The sequence below is a fragment of the Panthera onca genome, chromosome C1 (genome assembly GCF_046562875.1).
Source record: "Panthera onca isolate mPanOnc1 chromosome C1, mPanOnc1 haplotype 2, whole genome shotgun sequence".
Classification (NCBI taxonomy): Eukaryota; Metazoa; Chordata; class Mammalia; order Carnivora; family Felidae; genus Panthera; species Panthera onca.
The window spans coordinates 6,566,638-6,584,877 of record NC_138346.1 but is presented as its reverse complement, the minus strand read 5'-3'; the positions used below and the strand labels follow the sequence as shown (position 1 = coordinate 6,584,877).

Here is an 18,240-nt window from a genome sequence, read left to right as displayed (position 1 = left end):
GCCGAAGGGTGTCCGATGCTTTCTTTGAATACATTAAAATTGCGAGGAGAGTCTGTTTATTTCCGATAGACTTCAGAGAAGAGATCCTAGGGTTTTGACTTTTGAAAAATTCCCCGCGCGGATTTATTCCCCGGGTTCTCTGGTTGGGTCTCCACGTGTAAGCACGGCTTTGATGCAGTAGGTCAGTGTTTCTTCCACTTTCTCATGGTTTTTGTCGTGGTCGTCGTGGTTTCGCACGGGGGCCCTGTCTGCGAAGAGCCGTCACCAAGGAGGCCCAGGAGGTAAACGGGATGGGGGCGTAGGTGAAGAGGAGGCAGAGGGTCCGCAGCCCCTCTGCTGAGCCCCACCCAAGGCCGGGGGGCTGCCTGCTCAGCGCCGCTCGGTTCAGGGGGCGCGTGCAGACACCTGCCGCGTCAAGGGCGGCGCTGGGCCTGGTGTGCCTCGAGAGCCCCTCTGTTGGCTGGGAGACGACGCGGTGCCTTGCGCTGGCGTTCCGGAAGCCTGCTGGGAACCAGGCTCCGCGCAAAGTCAAGGCTGGGGTGTGGGGGGCGGGGCGGGAGCTGTGTGCGCCTCCGCCGGCCCCGCGCGCAGCCTCGGTCCCTCTGGCGACACTGTCCCCGCAGAGCTGTTCACGGAGTGCTACAGCAGCGACGAGGACCTGGCCGAGCAGCTGCTGGTGTACTCCTGTGAAGCCTGGGGCGGCAGCAACTGCCTGGAGCTGGCGGTGGAGGCGACGGACCAGCACTTCATCGCCCAGCCTGGCGTCCAGGTAAACGGCGCGCCGTCGCCCAACGTCGCCGCCGCCGGAGGTGGGCCTTTTCCGCCAGGTGCTGTCCGCGCGCGGCGTTAAAACAAAACCGTCGCCTCCCGTGGAGAAGCCGGAGCAGGGAAAGCTGAGTGACGCTCCAGGAGGTGGCAGCACATAGACGCGGGTAGAGACCCCTGCTTCCAGAGACCGTGCAGGAGAGAGAACGTTCTTTGACTTTCCGCCAAGCGCTGGGCGGCGCTGCACCGTAACGGAGGGCTGGGTCCCCAGATCCCGCGCCTGGGTCTCCACCCACCGGATCCCTAATTATGTGCGTGGTGATGGGTCAAAGCACGCGAGCCCTCTGAGCCTCAGTTTCCTCCTCTGTAAAGGAAGGTTGCCGTGAGGGTTGGGGAGGCGGGATGTGACAGGTGCCGGCCCTTTATTTCGGCGGATGCTGTCATAGCTCTTCTTGGTAGGAGCGGCACTTAGAGGAACCAGCTCGAACTGGGTGAGGCCTAACTAGAGGCTTTCCGCACCGACTTCCACCGGCCGTTTGCACTTGGCATCTCCGGTCGCCGAGGAGAGGTTTTTCCCCCACCCACAATCCCAGTTGGAGGGGCCCGGGTGTGAAGCGGGGGGCAGGGGAGACGAGGGCGGGCTCAGCCTTACGTGTCATACACATGATGCGCGTGACCACGTTTTGCCTTCACAGCACGTGCGGAGGTGGAGGTCATCCCATTCTGCTGATAGGGACGCAACAGCTCAGAAAAGGTTCTGGAACATTCTCCTGGTTGCACGGCCAGGAAGTAGCAGAGCTGAGGCTTGAATCCGTGTTGATTGTCCGTCAGGTGGACTTTCCGTTACACGGTGCAACCGATCATTAGCAAAGTTAGCAAAGCGTTTGTGGGAAAAAACAACCCAAAACCCGTTCGCGGCTACAGCTAAGCCAGGGTAAATGGCGACAGTCATCGGTGACCAGGAAGGCACAAAGAAAGAGTCTTGCTATTGCTGTTTTAGGGTCTGCACCATAAGGGGGGGGGAGAGTGAGGCCCGCCCTGGGGGCAGGATGGCCTGGAGGCGGGGCTGGATGCCGAGGTGGGGCCACGCTCAGCTCACCACGCCTTTGACCTCAGGCTTTGACCTTGCTGGTGCCCCCAGAGCTTTGGGCCTGGGGGAGGCTGCCTCTTGCTCTTGTTCCAAGTTTTCCAGTCCCAGGGGTTTCAACCAGAGGCCGATCCATTAATGTTCGCGAGAAATCTCGCTGCCAGACACGTGGGCCCAGGGAGCTGGCTTCCTGTGTGCAGGCTGCTGCCTGGGGTCCGAATTTGCTGGTGGCCGTAGAGGCTGAGCTAGGGAAGAGCCTCCCGTGACTGGGGACCTAGCGGTGCCGCTGGATGTGCTCGTCCCCTCAGCAGGAATACGAGGCTGCGGAGGGCTGGACAGGTATGACCTGTCTTCGTCCGGCTCCCTGAGGGAGAGGCCCCAAAGCAAGGATTTAAATGCAAGCAGTTCGTTCTGGCGGTGAACCCAGGAAGTGCACGGGGTGGTGGGGACGGTGAGAGGGGCGAGGGAAGGAGGCAGACACAGGTACGCTAAGGAGCACGCTGTCGCCTTGATCAACAGGGCTCAACCCTGCGGGGACTTGTGGGGGCCGCAGGGAGCCTGCCCTGGCGTGGCCCGTGTGGGCACAGGCCAGCTGGTGTTTGCCCACCAGCTGCAGGCCATCCTCTGCTGCGGCTGCCCCTCCTGGGCCGGGCACGCTCCTGGCTGCAGCCGCCCGGCAGAGCATGGCGGGCTCCCCGGGGGAAGCGGCTTCTCCGAGATGGAAGGTCTGGCGGGGCACACAGGCCCTGAGCCTCCCAGCCAGCGCCAATCCCCTCCTGACTAACAAAGGCCTTTTTTGAAGCTGTGTGTTCCTTTGATGAGGACCGGTCTACACTCGCCCTTTTGTGTTGATGTGGGGTGTGGCTCCCAGAGGCGACCTGAGGTTTCTCATTGCCACGTTCTTGGGGGGCCCCCGTCCCACCTCTCAGGGGTTGGCACAGTCTGGGAGAAGCTTATCCATGCATTAGGACTCTGAGTGATGCTGCGATGCCCACTGTCTCCCCCTTCCTGTCACCTGTCCGCCTCCGGAAATAACCCCGGGGGTCCTGCAGGTGGCGCTGGACGGGTGTGTGAATTTGCAATCAGGGGGAAGGAAGGCGCTAGAAGGACACTTGTTTAAACTTACTTAAGAAGAATTAGAAGTGGTTAAAAAGCATGGCTTTAGGGAATCTGGACTCACACAACTTCTATTTTAAAGTTCCCAGAACCTTGGGGCGCCTGGGTGGCTCAGTCAGTTAAGTTTCCGGCTTCGGCTCAGATCATGATCTCCCAGTTCGTGGGTTCGAGCCCCACGTCAGGCTCTGTGCTGACCGCTTGGAGCCTGGAACCTGCTTCAGATTCTGTCTCCCTCTCTTCTGCCCCTCCCCCGCTCACGGTCTGTGTCTCTCTATCTCTCTCAAAAATAAATAAGCGTTAAAGTTCACAGAACCCAAGTCAGGAAAGGGTTGACAATCAAACAGACTCGTGAATCATTTTATCGAAGCCCCTCAGAGTTCAGGTAACTAATATAAAAGGATAGGACCTTGATTTGGAGAGTTATTTCTTTTGAAGGGGTGTGAAGGTTGGGAAGAAGGGTTACAAACCATCCTGCATTTCGCTGCATTAATAAGGACTCGTGTCCTTTGTCTCTGTCTCCTTGTAGAATTTTCTTTCCAAGCAGTGGTATGGAGAGATCTCCCGAGACACCAAGAATTGGAAGATTATCCTGTGTTTGTTTATTATACCCTTGGTTGGCTGTGGCTTTGTATCATTTAGGTATGAAACTGAGACATATGATGACAGGTGAGAGAGAGAGAGAGAGAGAGAGAGAGAGAGAGTGTGTGTGTGCACGTATCCTTAGGTAAATCCTTAGGTAAAGGATTATAAAGCCTGGAATGTATGATGGGACTGTAGGCAGCATGCCCTACACAGTAGGACTGGGAATCTTCTCTGGCTTTTCCCGGGTTTGATCCAAAAAGTTGGAGATAGAGTTACATCTTCAGTATCCAAGGCAGAATTCGGATTTGTTAATCCTGAAATGCCAAGGGCTGAGTGTTGGCGGGGTCGATCTGGCTCCCCTTCCCCTGGCCGTGGGTCCGAGGCCCCCGCAGGCCGCGATGCTTCGGACGGTGATGGCGGTGCTCTTACCTCTTGGTCCAGGAAGAAGCCCATCGACAAGCACAAGAAGATTCTGTGGTACTACGTGGCGTTCTTCACCTCCCCCTTTGTGGTCTTTGCCTGGAACGTGGTCTTCTACATCGCCTTCCTCCTGCTGTTCGCCTACGTGCTGCTCATGGATTTTCACTCGGTGCCACACTCCCCCGAGCTGGTCCTCTACGCCCTGGTCTTTGTCCTGTTCTGCGATGAAGTAAGACAGGTAGGACCGTCCCCACGTGGGGCACCTCCTCCTTTGCTCAGTAGGTGCTGTCTTCCCACAGCCAGCGAGGAGCAGAAGTTGCTTCCGAGGTTCCAAAGTCATGGTTTTCCTAAAGTAAATGGGGCCTTTTCAATACCTCAGCCCTCCGGTGAGACTTCTTAGCACCAAGCTCGCTCCTTGCTGATTAATGTTAATTGATGGAAATGAATTACTCAGGATTGGGAACGTGTTCAAAGAGAAGACTGACCTTGGACGGCAAACCCACGCCTGCCATTGCCGTCATCAAGGGAGGCAGGGGAGATGGGGGGACTTTCAAGCTAAGAGCATCTTAATGCCCAGCGTGTCGGAGTGACAGTGGTAGAAAGTCACGGAAGTCCCTGTGGGGTTCAGGGAGTGCGTGTGAATTATTCACGGTGCTTTTCTGCAGTGTCTTTGGGATCTGCGTCTTGTGGCATCCTTTCCCCACCACTCAATCCAAAGCTTTAGCCCATGCCTGGCACATAGCAGGTGCCCCCTTGGTAACTGTTGGACGGATGAGCGTTGACGGCAGGGGTGATGCTGTCCCTAAACCGTTATGAAAAGTCCCGGGAAACCCTTTCAGACTTAGTGATGATCTGAGAGCAGTGCTGTTGCTGTCGCTTCTGTCGCCCCCTTTCTGAGCCCAGACCCAACATCATACCCATTCAGTAAGCATGGCCTCGGTGCTTATGTGTACGCGATGCCACGGCAGGTGTCACAAGAGATTGGGAGGGCCACAGAGCGCCGTCCTTGACCTCACAGTGCCGCTGCCTGGTCCGGCAATCCCAAAGTGGTTTCACCCATCGTGCCAAGTCTGATAGACTTTTTTTTTGTGGCTTCTAGGAGCCCTCGACTGAGGATGATTTGAGTCTGTTTCTGTTCTCAGCCGGCGAGTGTCTTGATCGGTTCTCAATGTCTGCTGTGGGCCGGGGGGAGGGAGGGAGTCTTTGCGCCAGGGCCCTGCGTCTGCCCTCCCCGGCCCCGTAGGTGCAGGTGGGGGATGGAGATAGGGGACAGGTGGGGGTTCGAGCAACATGAACGACCCACATGGGTGTCGCGGGTGGGAAGATATCAGGCTTTCTGTCTACCAGCAACTGTTCCCCAGGTCAGGGTCCTGCTGACTCACAGAGGATTCTGACTTCACGTCGGCCTCTTGAGGGCCCCACCTACTGGCTCATGAGGTCACAGCCCCATCGAGGTACATGGGGGTTGGGACGTCAAAGTATGAATTTTGGGGGGTGCGATTCACCCCATAACCCCTCTGTAAAGGCTCTTTCTCCCAGCTGTCTTTTACTTGCTGGCTTTGACTTACTATGTGTCTGCAGCCAGGGGGTGAAAATGTCCTGCTCTGGAGAAGCAAAGACAGAAGGAAGTTCCACATTTAAGGCAGGAAGGGGCCCAGGCCGATGTGAGGAAGTAAGGGAACAGCACCGTTTTTACTGGGAACCTCCTGAGGCCGTTGTAGGCGCTGAGCTGGCTCTCCACGTGGGGTCACGTGTGTTCCCTTCTCCTAGCCTGGTGTGGCTGGGCTCTGGGGTCGTGCCTTCCTCCTTTTCCTCCACTCCCGGGTGTGGTTTCTCAGCTCCTCATACATATGCTGCTGTTGTCCAGAAGCGAGTGGCATGAAAATGACCCCATGCAGAGATTTGCTTCGTATTCATATGTGACCCAGAGGGGCTTAGCTCAAGGGATGACATTGATGTATATCTGGCAAGTGAATGTATATTTTTTTAAAAAAACTTCTAACGTTTATTTATTTTTGAGACAGAGAGAGACAGAGCATGAGTGGGGGAGGGGCAGAGAGGGGGAGACACAGAATCGGAAGCAGGCTCCAGGCTCTGAGCCGTCAGCCCAGAGCCCGACATGGGGCTCGAACCCACGGACCGCGAGATCGTGACCTGAGCCGAAGTCGGATGCCAAACCGACTGAGCCACCCAGGCACCTCTGTTTTTTTTTTTTTTTTTAATTAAAAAAATTTTTTTTAGTTTATATATTTATTTTGAAAGAGAGGGAGAAAGAGAGAGAGAGAGAGTGCATGCACACCGTGTGCACACAAGCAGGGGAGGGGCAGAGAGAGAAGGAGAGACAGAATCCCAAGCAGGCTCCACGCCCGATGCGGGGCTTGAACTCATGAACTGTGAGATCGTGACCTGAGCTGAGATCAAGAGTCGGACGCTTCACCGACTGAGCCACCCAGGCGCCCCGAGAGTGTATGTTTTTTAAGAGGTGAGTTGGCGAGGCAGGGTTTTCCTCATTCAGTCCCACGGCGGTGCTCTGGCTGGGAGCAAGCGGGGGCCGCGACGGTGGCTCATGAGGCCAGAGCGAGGGAGACTTGGGAAGCCCGGGATCAAGGGGCTCGAGGGTGTCCTTTGGAGCAGAGGGTGCTACCGGTGGCTGCTTCTCGGAATGTTCTTTTCTCGCTCATTCCTGCTCCCAGGCATTTCTTCACTAGTCTCGGGGCTGACCCTGCCTCCCGCATGGTGTGAAGGCACAGACGCTGCAGCCATTGTCTGGTTCCTCCAGGCATCTAGAGAAGTCGTGGGCCCAGAGACAGGACTTACTCTGGGTTGCGTGAGAGGGCGGGGCTTGGCCCGGCGGCTGGAAGACGCAGGGAGACACGTCTTGGCGTAAGCTAAACACTTCATTCGTGCCTTCTGCCTTTCAGTAAGTGTTTACTGAACACCTACCAGATGCCAGGCACTGTTCTAGACACTGGAGATACAGCAACGGACCAAGCACGCAAATCTCTCTGTTCTTACGGAGCTTTTTACCGGTTAGAGAGGATCGGCGGGGGTCGTTTCTGGGAGGTTCCGAGGAGAGAACAGCACTGCCCAGAGTCTTACATTTACTGGAATATTGGCCTAGAGGGTTGCAGCTGTAAAATTAGAAGTCCTTAGGTCACAAATATCTCCATCCAAAGTTGTATGGACGTTTAACGACGAAGTCATTTATTCGAAGGAGGCTCAGGACAAGTGCATTTTGCTTGGAGAAGGACCCTGGGCAGGTGTAGTGTGACGTGTTCCCTGGGAGAGACCCAGAGTAGACAGAGTGGGGGGTAGGAGCCTCGGGAAGCGAAGTGGGCTGCGGAGAAGCACTTCCCAGTCATCCCGGGGGCCTGCCGGGAGGAGGTGATGCCCACAGCTCTGACCCAGTCCCGCTGTCCTGTGTACGTTTATAATGGGTGATGTTTGATACGGAGGGTGATGATGTGGGCGTCCAGCTTTGGGCAAATATTTCCTCTTTTTCCTCTTTTTTTTTTTAATGTTTTTATTTATTTTTGAGACAGAGAGACACAGAGCACGAGCAGGGGAGGGGCAGAGAGAGGGAGACACAGAATCTGAAGCAGGCTCCAGGCTCTGAGCTGTCAGCACAGAGCCCGACGCGGGGCTCGAACTTACAGACTGAGATCGTGACCTGAGCCGAAGTCGGGTGCTTAACCGACTGAGCCACCCAGGCGCCCCTCTTCTTTTCCTCTTAAACATCACTTTGGAACGGACCGCTTTCATTCATCGATCCTGTGTGCGTTAAGGCGATGGTATGGGAGTGCCTCGGGCTGAGGGTTGAGAGCGGCGGAGGGATGAAAGGGTTCAAGTCTGTCTCTGCCCCCGGACAGCTGACCCTGAGGTCTGTGAGCCAGACTGCGGAGCATGGCCTCCGGGTTTCTCGTCGTTCAAGGAATCCGACACTGGGGGTCGCTGTTTCTCTTCTGCCTGCAGACTCGTGCGGCTGGAATCCTCAGTTTGGTTTCCTCCGGGAATCTGCTTTGCTATCCTGGCACAGTCTTAATGAACCGAATTCACCCTCGTTAGGAAAAACCCGGAACCAGACAGGATGTTACCTGTTTCAGGTTGTGTCTGGGTATCCCAAAGTGCACTCTCCTTATGTCTCCTTCCCCGGGGGCGGCTGTAATAGGCTAAACTGACATTTTCCACCAAGGCAGTCCGTATGTACAAGCGTCCACTGATCAAATTGTGGATCTTTATGCAACACGAGATGAGTTCCATCATCCCTTCAGTGTTAAGGTGCAGTGAATCCCCAAATCCTGAAAGATATGCTGGAATATGGTTCTGGTATTTGGTGAGTATAGCCCCTGTCTGTCATTCCACCCAGAAAAGAGGCCTCTGTTCATTAAACCCCCCCTCCCAAAAAAAAACCCCGCTTTCTTACTACAACAGTGCCTCCAACCCCCAGGCTCGATCTATTCAGGGTTTCTCCCCCGGCTCAGACCAGGATTCTGAGAGGCCGAGCTGGACTGGATCTACCTGGTTGCTGTGTTCCTATCTGCCTCCCGGATCAGGGTTTTAAAGGGGGAGCAGGTGGCTGGGGCCTGTCCCAACCGCTCTCATCTTACAGACGGTTCTTGGCGGGTAATCGGTGAGACTGGGGCCGCCCACATGGACGGTGAGGGATGCTGATGCGGTTTCTGGGCCCGCGCGTTCAGCCATCCCACAGAGGAACGTGGTCGAACCGGGGCTGGGAGATTTTATTTCCCTGGTGCTTGATTTCGTAGTGAAATTGAAAAGTGCCATGTACCTTTGAGGACACGTCCTTGCCGATGTTTTCCTGCGTCGCTCAAGTAAGTCTGGTGGTTTCCTTATCTGAGCTCACTTGGGCTTGGTGTCACCAGCCCTCCAGCCCTTACCACATTTCATTTTAAACATGTCCAATGACTGCCTTTCCCCGGGGCCAGTGGATTCCTTGAGAATCAGTGTCGCACCTAATCCGACATGCTGTGTGCCAGGAGCCCGGCACGGGCATTTGGAATCCTGTGGGCTCTCGGTAAACATGTTTGAAATTAGAGGGATGGACGGGAGGGTCAGGTGACTACCCTGGAGTCCCCCAGACCCAGCAGACAGATCACCAAGGGGCTGTCCTTCTACTGGATCGTCTTTTCCCTCTTTATCTCCTGACAAGTTTTCTTCTGACAAATCATACCCAATACCCACAAGTCATGATGAAAGGGTCCCTGAGGCACACTGTTCCTGTCAGTCATTTCTGCGACTATGCCTGTCCTCACAGGTGCCGCATAGAACACCTGTGTGCAAAGTAAAAAAGAAAATTCCTGGGGCGCCTGGGTGGCTCGGTTGGTTAGGCATCTGACGTCGGCTCAGGTCATGATCTCACAGTTTGTGAGTTCGAGCCCCACGTCGGACTCTGTGCTGACAACTCAGAACCTGGAGCCTGCTTCGGATTCTGTGTCTCCCCCTCTTCCTGCCCCTCCCATGCTCGTGCTCTGTCTCTCTCCATCTCTCAATAATAAACGTTAAAATAATAAAAGAAAAAATTCCTTTTATCAAGATGTTTTATTGCCACGTGCCAAAAAGTATTTACAACAAATACGCAAATCTATGATGACAACAGTCGTCAGTTGTGCAGTGCACAACTTATACCACTGTACTGGGCAGCTTGGGTGTTCCACATTTGTCCACGCAGGTTGTGCTCACTGTCTTCCGGTTCATCTTTAAAGAACGGCGATGGTGCATGAGTCCTTTTTCTGACTTTGTCAGCAACACATGAGTAACGGAACAGCAAGCGTGCAACCTACTTTCCAATCCCCCCAGAATATCACGGGGCATGTGGCAGGGCACATGGGACATGTGGCTCAAAAAGGATGTGGGGAAAAATGTGTGAACGTTAAAAAAAAACCTGGAAGCAGTCGATGTTTCCCGGCTGCTGATGCTCTCTCTCTCTCTCTCTCTCTCTCTCTCTCTCTCTCTCTGTCCCTTTTTGCGCTGCAGTGGTACATGAATGGGGTGAATTATTTCACTGACCTGTGGAATGTTATGGATACGCTCGGGCTTTTTTACTTCATAGCAGGAATTGTGTTTCGGTAAGTTGGCCTCACCCCCTTTCCCAGTTTCAGGTGTTTTTTGGATTTTCTTGAGTGAAGAGGTGAAGAAAAGATCTTTTCTACTTCAAGCCCAAGATCAACCTGACTCCCCTTCCCCTCCATCTCGAGATTACTGCGAACGCCACCGTCTGAGCCTCTTAGAGACCCAGCGTGGTCGGCATGGAGTTACGTCTCCTCTCTTCTCCCTCCTGGTGATCTGTAATCGAAAAGTTCTTCACAGTTTTTCTCTCTGTGCTCGCAGAATTTTGGGGAGGGGGATGATTAGAGACGGAGGAAGCAGAGGATGATGAGCACGTGAAATGTTGTGTAACGTGTTCCTTTTGGACCACGTAATCTTCTAAAATGTACCTAACTGCCGCGTGAATGCTGGCTATGGAGCCCGCCCTCCCAGAGTCAGAGCGGATGATTAGAAAAACCCATCTAGCATCACCGTTGAAGGCAAAAAACAATGTGCACGCCACGTGAAAGGGAAGTTGAGGTACACCCAGACCATGGCGCACATCGCCCGTGCCCGCACCCCTCCGGGCCTGCCTTCCCCGAGTAGCCTCAAGGTAAAGCTCGTGGTCGTATTCGAGCTGTGCACACGGCATCCCTTGCAGAGAAGCCTGACTCTTTGGACGAACGCCTACCCGTTGCTCACTCCGCAGTCTCAAGTGAGTGAGAGCCCCGTTTCCCACTCCGATACCTTTCCTTTCTGCTGGGGCTCAGCGTTTGAATCACGGTGGGTTGGACGTGATTTCTAGAGAATTCCAGGCGGCGAGAACACATGGCTCCCAATTAACACATTCGCAGGTGGTCAGTGAGTCAAATGATCTGGTGCAAATGAGGTGAGGTCTCATTAGGGGAAACCTGGCAGAACCTAGTCCCAAGTGGCTGGTCTGGGCTGGGGACCGGGATCATCATGGTGGCAGAGGGAGCCAGGAAGTTAGCGATAATGCGACGGCGTTCTTGCAGTGGGTAGAGTTTGAGGAGGACGCGGCAAAAACCTCTGCAAGCCTTGTGTGCCCTGTCGTTGCTCCACCGGGGGCCACGAGGGCAGAAGACCAGGGCATTTGGTCCTCAGTGACTGACACGTGTTGTCCTTGGTCTGCTGCCACTCACTCTCGGCACCCTGACCCTGTTTCTTCGTGTTCGGTCAGTTTTAAAAACAGGGGCGCCTGGGTGGCTCAGTCGGTTGGGCGTCCGACTTCAGCTCGGGTCACCATCTCGCGGTCCGTGAGTTCGAGCCCCGCGTCGGAGCCTGGAGCCTGCTTCCGATTCTGTGTCTCCCTCTCTCTCTGCCCCTCCCCCGTTCATGCTCTGTCTCTCTCTGTCTCAAAAATAAATAATCAGTTTTAAAAACAAAAGTTTGAACTCCTTTGTCAAAGTCTCACGGGCCCTGCTTCCCTTCCTTCCGTAGGCTCCACTCTTCGAATAAAACCTCTTTGTATTCCGGACGGGTGATCTTTTGCCTGGATTATATCATATTCACTCTAAGGTTGATCCACATTTTCACCGTAAGCAGAAATTTAGGACCCAAGATTATCATGTTGCAGAGAATGGTAAGAATGGAGGGTGTTTGTGGTTCGCATTCTGCTTGCTAGACGCCTCCAGTTGTCTGTAGAGGGGCTTGGTCCCCCCGCAGGTCACAGTTGGCAAGGTTTGCTGTCTCCGACGTGCTTTCATCAGGGGCCTCCCCCGGTTTAAAATTTAACAGGTGGCTGGTAAGAGCAAGTGGCTAATTAAATGTGTTGCCAGTGAAGCGATCTGTCCAGATGTCAGTCTTTACCAGCTGTTTTCATTTGAGTCTGGACAACTCAGAGAAGAGGCAGGAGTGCGACGTTTATACCCATCTTACAGATGCGGACCGCAGAGGTTAATGTTCGTCTGGAAGCGTGCAGGGGGCTAGAAGCACAGCGATGATCAGAGCTTCGATTCTGTAGCCACGTAGTATAGATGTAGGACGAGCCCCACCAGCCCCCTTGCACAGGGACGTCCAACAGAAAGATAATTATCCACTGACGATGCGGGTTTCCTAAGCTTGTTTTCCAGATGACCCAAACCTCCCGTGCTTCTGTCTGTAAGTCAGATGGGCGTTTGGATTAGCTCATCTGGAGGTTGCTTTCCAACGCTGAGGTCCTCTGAGTTTGCGGTTTTAATTCAAAGCATATCTGAGGCACCATGTCACCATGAAGTCATGCTGTGTGTGCAAAAAGTCAAAAAAGAAATTAAACCGTGCGTTCTTGTCTAATAAAGACAGCTTTTAATTTTTCTTAAAAAAAAAAAAAAAAAGAATACCGAGGACGCGATGTAGGGGTTTAAAGAAAGGGAGCCTGATGAGGAGTAGAGGTACAGGTGCTCCAGAATTAGGCCCCTCTTTTGCTCTCGAGCTGGGCTCTCTCATCCAGAAGGTTTCTGTGGCTGAGCTGGTTGGGAGACCTAAAGCCAAAATACATCCGTTGGTTTTAATTCTGGAAAAGAGTTGTCCCAAGACCCAAAGGTGGCAAATTAGGGGGAACGCAGGGTGACTGGAACTTCGACCCTTCCCTGTGGTCAGCTGAGCAGACGAGCCACCCGCGGGGCACGGTCCTGACTCTGTTCTCTTGTCCTCCCTTGACAGCTGATTGACGTGTTCTTCTTCCTGTTCCTGTTTGCGGTGTGGATGGTGGCCTTTGGCGTGGCCAGGCAAGGGATCCTCAGGCAAAACGAGCATCGTTGGAGGTGGATATTCCGCTCGGTCATCTACGAGCCCTACCTGGCCATGTTCGGCCAAGTGCCCAGCGACGTGGACGGTGAGCCTGACCCGGCCCGGGTGGGGACAGCCGGGGGTAGGGGGGTTGCTTCCGGAACCGGCCTCCAGGGCTCCCTGCTCTGATCCACAGCTGGCGTTGAGTCAACACCAGGGAGTGGACGCTGACCCTCACGACCTTTTCTTTGAGCAGGACTCTACGCCCGCCTTGCAGACGTGTTCAGCAGCGTAGTCTGTGACGTTTCGACTTCTCAAAAAATAGCGTTTCTTGTGTTTTCAACAGCGATGTGGCAGTTGACAGCAACAAGCCTCGCTAGTTTAGGAACAGGTGTTGTGAGCTGTACTCTCTTGTATAACTGGGAGCCCATTTATTTCAAAAGGAGCAATATTGAAATTTTTGCACTGGCGGTTGGAATTTAAACATCCAGCTGTGGCCCACGGTCAGCTCTCTTTTGGAGGCAGGTTAGTGGCAGCACGGATGACACGGATGTGCCCACACCCAGCTTACGTAAGGAAGGAGTGGGGCATGTGCAGGCCAGCGTGTGTTTTGAACGAGCTGTCGAAAGCATGTTTGTGATGCCGACGACAGCCCGGGCTTGTCGTGTTCGGTCCTGCCACGACACAGTGATCCCGATGTTCCCCTGCCCTGTTGGTCACATTTCGCAGCTCCCTGGTGTTTTCTCGATTAGCCCTGTGGCCTCGGGCAGCCCTGGCCTCTTCTGCTGCGGCCTTTTCCAAGACTTTAGCTCTTTTCCTGTGCGTGATGGAAAGGCACCTTGCTATCGTTAACTTCCCTTCTGCACACTGTGCTCACCGTTATTCATCAGGGAGTACGTTTCATCCTCGTGGCTTTAGACCCACTGCGCCCCAGTAGCGTTAGTCCTTTGTGAGGACTGGGACTTTTTTCAAGGCCCCCCCATCTGGGCTCTGCCACTCAGTTGTGCAAATCCTATCCTTGACCCCTCCTGTGACCTCATCCCTCACCTCCAATCCATTGGCTAGTGTTGTTGATTAGGTATTAAATGTCCACGAAACCCAAACGCTTTTTATCATCGCCATCCCCCCCCAAGCCATCCTCATTGGGTTGTCCTGTGTCCCCCACCCCCTCACCGCAGGTGCCGTGGCACTGCCTCTTCCAGAGGGTCCTCACGTTGCCTCTTGGTTTCTACGTCCGCAGGTACCACGTACGACTTTGCCCACTGCACCTTCACTGGCAATGAGTCGAAGCCGCTGTGTGTGGAGCTGGACGAGCACAATCTGCCTCGGTTCCCCGAGTGGATCACCATCCCCCTCGTGTGTATCTACATGCTGTCTACCAACATCCTGCTGGTCAACCTGCTCGTCGCCATGTTCGGGTACGGGCTCATTCGCGTCCAGTCTGAGCACGTGCTCGGTCGTGACTTTCCCGGGTGTTCACGGTACCAGGCGGGGCCGGAGGCACCGGGGGCAAGATCTTAGAAGCCCACCCGCGAGGGAGTTAGGTGAGAGCTTAGGGCATAGGGGACGGGAGGGGGTGCGGCCTTCGAGGGACTATATTGACAACACAGCGAGCGAGTCCCTGTGAGCTGTGCTGCCAGTTTCTATGACACCAAAGACACGTACCTGTAACGCCCTCCAGCACATCCAGACTCTGTACGTCTAGCGTCCACGTAGCCGTCTTCCCGGGTGCCACGATGTGGACGTGATACCGATGCAGTGGGGTTCAGCTCCTCTCCGATGTCTTTATTTTCTAGGGATTCGGTGGCTTGGATTCTAGGGTTTAAAGGACTCAGCCTCTAGTTAGTGGCTGCTTTAACAATTTTCAGTTTAAATACAAATCATGAGAGCAGAGTCAGGAGAGTGACTTTCTTTCGGGGCTCATGTCTCATGAGGTGAAGAGAGAATGCGACGGTGACTCTAAAATATTTTCATTGCCTTTGGCAGTTCTCCCTAATACTTGCAGAAAATCGTGGTCTTCATTTCCCTTCATCTTTCTTAAGAGGGTTTCACCGGGTTTCTGTGGTAGTTTCAGTGCGAGCTACTTAGTTGTATGTTGTTGTTTTAAGGCAGGTAGTCATTTTTTTAAAGTTTATTTATTCCAAGAGAGAAAGAGAGAGAGGAGGAGAGAGAGAGAGGAGAGAGAAAGGGAGAGAGAATCCCAAGCAGGCGCCACACTATCATTGTGGATCCCTATGTGGGGCTCAAACTCGCGAATCTGTGAGGTCACGATCTGAGCTGGAATCAAAAGTCAGACACTTAACCAACTGAGCCACCCAGGTGCCCCAAGGTAGGTAGTCATTTTGGGTATGTGATCCCAGCACAGACAGACAGAAAATTTAGCAATAGTGTATCGTTGTTAAACGTTGGGGTGGAAGAGAAACACCTTGTCGGAGTCAGAAACCCAGCAACGACGAAAGGCAAGGTAAACACCGTTGGTTTCGTACGGCACGTGTTGAAGGTAAAGGAAAGCTCAGGTGAAGTCACATGATAAGTGGTAGCTTGGAGGAAACGGTGGCATGAGAGGAACGAAGACTTTTTAATTCCCGATATAGAAAGAGCGTCTGCAGGTGGATGGCAGAAAGATGATGCAATAGGAAATTGGCAGAGGAACGGCAATTCAGAGAAGGAAACACGAAAAGGGCCTCCGTCTTGTCGATGGGAAAGGCCAGAAAAGCCAACGAGATGCTGGCTTAGGACCCATCAGATCTACAGAAATTTCAAAAAGCCTCTTGTGTTGGGGGTGATGCTGAGAAATGGACATCGCTGCTGGCAATGTGAATTGCCTCTCAGTCTCTGGAAAGTGATATGAAAAGAATTATTAAAAGAAAACACACACAAATCTTTGAGGCAGCTCTCTCGCATCTGGGACTCTATCCTAAGGACATATATACAAGGATGCTTGTTGGATCATTGTTTGATGCCTGTTGGCTGGGGGGATGGCCAAAGAAACTTGTTACAGATGACAGAGTATTGCGCAGGTTTTAAAAAAGATAGATCTCTTTTTATGGACTTGAAAGAATGATATTTTGTTAAATGTAGAAAGCAAATTGCAGACTAGTTCTTATGGTGTAATCTCATTTTCTTGCAGTAAAAACCAAGAAATTAAAAGAATTAGTACAATTAATTTAAAAAAACAAATGTATGGGGTGCCTGGGTGGCTCATTTGGTAAAGCATCCGACTTTGTCGGCTAGGGTCATGATCTCGTGGTTCCTGAGCTCGAGCTCCACGTCAGGCTCTGTGCTGACAGCTCGGAGCCTGGAGGCTGCTTCGGATTCTGTGTCTCCCTCTCTCTCTCTCTGCCCCTCCCCGGCTCCCACTCTCTCTCTCTCTCAAAAATAAATAAACATGTAAAAAAAAAATACAGGTATGTATTTCACTTGTTACAGTAATCGCATAAAGCTTCTATAATGTAGAGAAAAAATAAGAAAAAGACAACTGTTGCATAGAGCCCTGGGCTCCCAAGAGACACAAGGATTGTGGCCTCCTTTTGCACAGGGGTGGGTGGGGCCACATGCCTCTGGACTTGTCACCCATCTAGCAGGCTGAGCAGTGAGTGGCCATCTGGTCTACCCGTGTACAAAGACGTCCTCCCTCGGTCCCACCTCTACACTGTGGCCGCAGTAATGTTTCTAAAATGTCACTGCTCTACTTAAAATTCTGAGAGGATGTCGGTATTTCCCCATGGCTTTTGAGGTAAATTTCAGGTTCTTCAGCTTTTTCCAAGGCTGTGCATGACCTGGCTTTTGAGCAACAGTCAGACATCTCACGGTCTGTCCCTGGGGAGCACCTGGGTGTCCGTCCTGAAACAGGGTGGTGACCTACGACATCTGACGCTTTGCAAGTGCTGTTCCTTCTGTCGGGATTACTTACTCCATCTTGCCTGTCTCTTGCCCCGATCCTGCTCGCCTTTTAAGGAGCTGAGCATCATCCTCTGCCCGAGTGGTCCCTGATGCCCTCCCCACTTTGTGTAGAGACTCCCCGCACCCCCCCACACAGTGACAACCTTCTGTCCTTCTGGACCGTAAGCTCTAGAGGATGGAGACGGGTCAGGCTCAGCACCTGGACCTTTGTGGGTTGGATGAATGAGAACAGGGCCCTTCCTGTGTTTAGTTCATTATTCAGTTACGCCTTGGGAGCTTGGCTGCCAGGTCTTTCCATTTCCTGAGACGTGTCATTGATGGGTCACAGACCAGCGGGGGCTGTAGCACATAGATGTATAATGTCTGTTCTGTGCCTGGGGGGGCCACGGAGATCATGTGGTTGTTGTGTCCACGTGGACCTAGGGAGAGAATGTGCAACCCTCTCCGTCACCACCCCAACGGATGGCCAGGCAGGGAAGGACTCGGGAGTCAAGAGGCTACACAGGGTCATGCTGCCTGAGGTCCCAGTCTGAGCTGCAGAGAGAGTGGCAGCTGCTGGGTGATTATGTGTCCACATGAAAACCAGGGAGGGAGGACACGCCCTTACAACCTTTACACCGATCACGGGACAGGCCGTGTGAAAACTGGCCACCATGCAGTTTCCCCAGAAATTAACCAAAGGGGCTGATAGCTCCCAAAGCCGTGACATCTGAGTTGCACTAATTCGGTAAATCTCAGAGAGGCACAGAGTAGAATATGACTTAGATCTGCCCTGGGTCTGTGTGCTGTGAAGGGAGGACCTTGCCACATTTCTAATCCATTATCCGCATTATAATGATGAACTGATAGAATCCGGAGCCTGGAGGGACTGGAGCCCAGCGTGTCATTTTCAGGTTGAGGAAGTGAATGCCTGGCCATGGGTCTGGCCACACGGCCGTCCAGCTTGCCTGTGTCCATTCAGGTCTTGAATGCAATCCTCCTCCCCAAGACACCCAACCATGGCGCGGTACCCTACCGTTGCCCTATTCGGCGCTTAGGTGTGACAACTTAGGGGCATCCCTCCCCTTGGGGGGGTCTCCTAGAATAGTCCTTGGTGAGGGGTGCCTGGATGGCTCAGTTGGTTGAGCGTCCGACTCTTGACCTAGGCTCGGGTCATGATCTCATGGTTCGTGAGTTTGAGCCCCGCCTCTGTCAGCACGGAGCCTTCTTGGAATTCTCTCTCTCTCTCTCTCTCTCTGCCCCTTCCCCCTTAACTCGCTCTCTCTCTCTCAACTTAAATAAACAAACGTAAAAAATTAAAAAAGAAAAAAGAAAAGAGAATAGTCCCGGGTTAAACCAGAGACCTTTTCTTTGTTGATGCCTGTCTGGGAACTTGTGAGTAACAGGAGCCACCCTCCCGCCACCCTTGGGCGGAATCTTCGGAACACTGTTTCTGACGGCCGTGGGAGCTGTTCTGGGCTCTGTGGGCCAGTGGCCGCCAGGCGGTGACCCCTGTCTCACATCACATCCAAGCATTCGTGTGAAAGCTTAACCGTACACAACGGCAACCTTATGAACTGTAATGTAAAGGAGCACTTGGGAATTTTAAAGCAGCA

The 18,240-nt window shown here is 53.3% G+C and overlaps 1 protein-coding gene across 1 annotated transcript in view; it reads left to right on the top strand.

Moving 5' to 3' along the window:
- TRPM8 (transient receptor potential cation channel subfamily M member 8) overlaps positions 1 to 18,240 on the top strand; it is a 98,023-nt gene that overhangs the window by 55,891 nt on the left and 23,892 nt on the right. Inside the window, exons 15-21 of the mRNA XM_078450757.2 lie at positions 624 to 769; positions 3,495 to 3,607; positions 3,992 to 4,208; positions 9,965 to 10,056; positions 11,477 to 11,618; positions 12,677 to 12,848; positions 13,983 to 14,160. Of these exons, the coding sequence (XP_078306883.1) occupies positions 624 to 769; positions 3,495 to 3,607; positions 3,992 to 4,208; positions 9,965 to 10,056; positions 11,477 to 11,618; positions 12,677 to 12,848; positions 13,983 to 14,160 (1,060 nt within the window). The remainder of the gene's footprint in view (positions 1 to 623; positions 770 to 3,494; positions 3,608 to 3,991; positions 4,209 to 9,964; positions 10,057 to 11,476; positions 11,619 to 12,676; positions 12,849 to 13,982; positions 14,161 to 18,240) is intronic.